At 35.5% G+C, this 4234-nt stretch overlaps 1 protein-coding gene across 1 annotated transcript; it reads right to left on the bottom strand.

Annotated features, from left to right (window-relative positions):
- Positions 1 to 1134: 1134 nt before the first annotated feature.
- LOC129573200 (peptidyl-prolyl cis-trans isomerase-like 1) lies at positions 1135 to 2777 on the bottom strand. The gene is made up of 4 exons (XM_055453511.1): positions 2580 to 2777; positions 2261 to 2330; positions 2100 to 2175; positions 1135 to 1808 (listed from the first exon to the last, which is right to left on the bottom strand). Exons 1-4 carry the CDS (start codon positions 2663 to 2665, stop codon positions 1507 to 1509), a joined length of 534 nt encoding a protein of 177 aa, XP_055309486.1. The 5' UTR covers positions 2666 to 2777; the 3' UTR covers positions 1135 to 1506.
- Positions 2778 to 4234: the final 1457 nt, after the last annotated feature.

Here is a 4234-nt window from a genome sequence, read left to right as displayed (position 1 = left end):
TGCTGTCGTTGTCGCTCACAAAGAGAAAGAGCGTGAGCGAGAGAGAGTTGTGTGTGTGTGTATGTGTGTGTCTGTGTGGACTAATACCTAAAAACGTGGATGAAACCCGCTTTTCTATACTACTCGTTTGAGATTCGGACATAGTTTGAGAAAATGTTCATTGAAATCATCATCAATGTTACATCGTTTCAATTTCACAAATTCAACCGTTTCAAGAATGGGTTTGATGCACTTCACCTTGTTTGATGAGAGATGCCAGTCGGCAAACTCAATCTGTTTGAATGTGGCACTTCGAAGGGATTTGTCATTCTGGAAAGGCAGCAAACGGTCACAAAAATCATCAATCGATATGCGCTGGTAAAATTGCCGGAATTCATGGATTTTTTGCAAATTATTCGCATCCAACACACTTGTTGGGAATCTCTTCTGGAAGTAGTGGCCGGCTGCTTGCATTGCCCATTTGCACGTTGAACCAAATGATATCAAATCTTTTTCAGACAGCAAGTCGAATATTTCGCAATAGCAAAGATAGTTTAGCATGCCAATGGGTGGTATGATCGATTTTTTGATTTTCTCGGACAGTCACTTTGTGGCTCCACTTTTTGCCGTTTGGACCACCGTGTGTTGTAACGATGTGGTCGTTTTCGCGTGTTATCCATTGTTGACTGTGGGTCGGCTTGTTTGATGACACTTCTGTGGTTCTATGTTCGCTGGTTTTGTTGCAGTGAGATCGTATAATTTTGCTTTCGCCTAAAATGTATTGAAGAACACAATGAACGCGACAGTATTTTCTGCGTAACAGAATGAATCTCGGCAAAAATTCGATTAGCCAATGGAAATTTTCCATTAAAAATCAACCTTACCTACGAAAAATCAATCCAATTGGGATTGCTCTAATGAGATTGTTGCTGCGCAATGAGAACGGGAGCGATGTTTGACGTTTGATGTGCATCGGTATGAAGTTGGTCGAAATAACAGTTCATGGGCTTTGATATAAAGTTGTTTGTTTTTTTTTTTCTCACACTGGAGACTTTTCCCCAGCTACGGTTTTGCTTACGACCAATTCACATTGAAATACAAATGTTCAACCAAGATTGTGTTGAATTCCGTGCGATTTAAATAATTTTCAGACAATTTTCAACCTAAAATGTTCAGAGTTCCGGTTTATTGTCTTTCGATTGGAGAGTGCTGGTCACATTTCAACTGGCATACATTTGGGCGATATTCAAGTGGCCCATCGTTTTTGCTGTCGGCGCAAGAAAAATTATGGCAAATGTTGCTTTGAAAAAGCAAGTATAATGCCGAAGCAGAGCAATTCAGTTGGCCGATAACTAACTCCTATCGAAAAAACTCAAAATAGAGCTCAAAACTACAATAGAAAAAATGCAATAGAGCAAAGCATATCACTTAAAGAATAATTCACTTATTTAATAAAATTTTCAAAATTAAATCCACAAAAAAAATTCAGAAGGTGTAGAAAAAAGAGCCCCATTAAAAAAATGTTCATTAGAATTTCTCGACTTTTCCCTTAAGGATTTTGACAGCTTCGATGGGACGATCGTTCTTATCCGTTTCCACCATTCCAATCCGTTTCACAATTTGCATTCCACTGTGGATGCGTCCAAAAATTGCATGCTTTCCATCAAGCCACTGTGTTGGTCCCAATGTAATGAAGAACTGTGAACCATTTGTGTCTGGGCCAGAATTGGCCATTGACAATATACCAGCGCCGGTGTGTTTAAGATCGGGATGAATTTCATCGGAGAATGTATGACCATAAATTGATCCACCACCACGACCAGTTCCAGCTGAAAAATACGAGTTTATTAGTACAGTTGCCACAATTTCTGGTTGGACAGGAATTGTTCAATTAAGAATATGTTGAATTTGAAATTTTCTTCATTTTTCAGATGATTTTTTTCCCATTCAAAAACACTGGTTTTTTCGCCGTTTCTCATTCTCTTCTTCCTTTGATGTTTTTACTTTTTTCTTTAGATTTTTTACTGATATTTTTCTTTTTCAATTGTGAAAAACTCTGTTTTTGATGGACTGTTGTTCAAAAAAAAAAAAAGAAATTGAATCAAACTCGGTCAACTTACTTGGATCGCCGCCTTGTATCATGAAATTGCTAATGATCCGATGGAAAATGGTATTGTTGTAGTAGCCTCTACGAACCTAATCGGAACAAAAAATATTGAATACATCGTGGGCATTTGATGGGATTTTCAAAAGTGAGAAAAATTACAAAATTTTTACGAACCAATTCAGCAAAGTTGCGACATGTGTTTGGTGCATGCTTCCAATACAGCTCAATCGTTATTTCGCCTTGGCTGGGGAGAAAAAAATATGTTCATAATTTAGATTTCACGTCAAAGTTTCGACTTTTTATCAATCGAACATCGAGTACCGATTACGACTGAATTAGTTAAACTAATTCAAACGATGGATGGATTCCATCCGATATAAACAATCGATTCCATATCAATTCAGAAAGAAACATTGAAACACTGTGCATTGAAACATCGACCACCACAAAAGTGCGGTTATGCCAACACACAAAAACACCACAAATTACTTACGAAGTTTCTAAAACGACGAAATTCGGTTGCCAGGCCCTGTCTGGGATTCCATTGGTATTTGTATTTGCCGTTGTTGCAGCCAACATTTTTGATTTTACCTTAAAAAAAACTTTTTCCTTCGAATTTATTCCAAGTTTCTTTATGAGTCGTCGTCGACACCGCTAAATGTTGTTTGTATTGCTTTGGTTGCGGCTGTCACTTTTGAACACAATGACACATTTGTCTAATACTTTTCAATGCTGCAGATATGTTGAGTATGGTTGCGTTAGGTACACATTCGTTTGGATAAAGTATTGCCTTGTTCCAAGTACTTTATCAGACATTGCGAATGCAAGAAATCGATTTTTTCTTTCTGATTAAATGAATTATGTAATTTTCTTTTGTTTTGAAATTATTTTTTCTCTTTGATGGCTTCAATGATGTTCATTGAACAATATGTTGCTCTTATTTAAGAAATGTTCGCAAATTTTTACCGAAATTGGTTTAATCCAAAATTATTGTACGGTGAAAATCAACGAATCAAACATTTTTGTACTCTTTTCAATGATGAAGAACTTGATATTGATTATTTTTCATGGAAATCAAAGACGGGAAAACATGCAATTCAGAGTATTGCCCACTAATTCAATCATTCAATGATGAACTCTTCATCAATCATTCAACAGTTGAATTGATTAAATGGGAAATTTGTTTCAATGTTTATGATTCAAGTTAGCTCCTGAAAGTCGGCAATTGTTCAAAGTTTATAGTTACCCACGGTTTTGGATTTGGCTATCCAATATATATTTGAATCAGTGAAAGATCACGCCGATTTATTTTTGATTGAAACTTGTCAGTAACACTGATTTAAATTGAATCTTCTACACGTTTTTCGGTAAATCTTTCTAAATATCTTCAGAAGAACGACTTTTGTGGAGAAAGAATGATTAAAATTTTTGGGCAAAAGAGGCAAATGATTCGAAAAATGTGGTAGAAGAGAAGAATAACCAAGGCAGTTAAAATCAAAACGAAAACATTCAGAAGAACAATTGAAACGGCTTTATTTTCAGTGTAAAAAATGTTTATTCAATCAAAATATAGACAATTGTTATGCAAAGATTTAAAACTAAAGGCTTTAGTCAAAAGCCTTTTCACTCTTTGTTGAAATCTCGTAAAGAACCTTCTCCAACTTTACACTATCTTCACTTCAATCGAAGTGTGTATGAAAATAATGTAGAAAAACTTCTAAGAGATGGGTTTTTGTTTTGATTTGAAAAAAATAACATAGCTTCAAAACACAATCTTCAAAGTCCATGATATGTGCCATTGATCCACTGCAAATCCCAAAGTCACTTTCTTGTGATGTAAAGCGACAAGCAATTTTCCTCAAGAAGAAGCCCGTAGTTAATGTGGGAAAAAAAAATTCTTGGTTCATATTAAAAAATTGAACTCATTGCACAAACTGGTTCGAGCACCAAAATTCGAAAACATTGCTGACTGAACACATTAGAATGTCCATTATTATGTTGTGATGGACTCAGTTAGATTGCTTTTGATTGTTTTGTTTGGTTTGGTATAAAATAGAAAAACCCCAAATATTTCAAGTCATACAAAGCGTTATTATTGCAGCACACACACAATTCATGAACTATTCATTCATTATCGTTGCGTTGACT

This window comes from Sitodiplosis mosellana, unplaced genomic scaffold, assembly GCF_009176505.1.
Source record: "Sitodiplosis mosellana isolate CC-2019 unplaced genomic scaffold, AAFC_SMos_1.0 Smas_scaffold_5998, whole genome shotgun sequence".
NCBI lineage: Eukaryota > Metazoa > Arthropoda > Insecta > Diptera > Cecidomyiidae > Sitodiplosis > Sitodiplosis mosellana.
Note: the sequence above shows the minus strand (reverse complement) of the source record. Positions and strands in the feature narration are given on the sequence as shown.

Coding starts and splice junctions, on each gene's coding strand:
- LOC129573200 (XM_055453511.1), bottom strand. CDS start 2,665: ATGTTGGCTGCAACAACGGCAAATACAAATACCAATGGAATCCCAGAC. Junction 2,331..2,579: donor TTCGTCGTTTTAGAAACTTC/GTAAGTAATTTG, acceptor TTTTCTCCCCAG/CCAAGGCGAAATAACGATTG. Junction 1,809..2,099: donor GATACAAGGCGGCGATCCAA/GTAAGTTGACCG, acceptor CGTATTTTTCAG/CTGGAACTGGTCGTGGTGGT.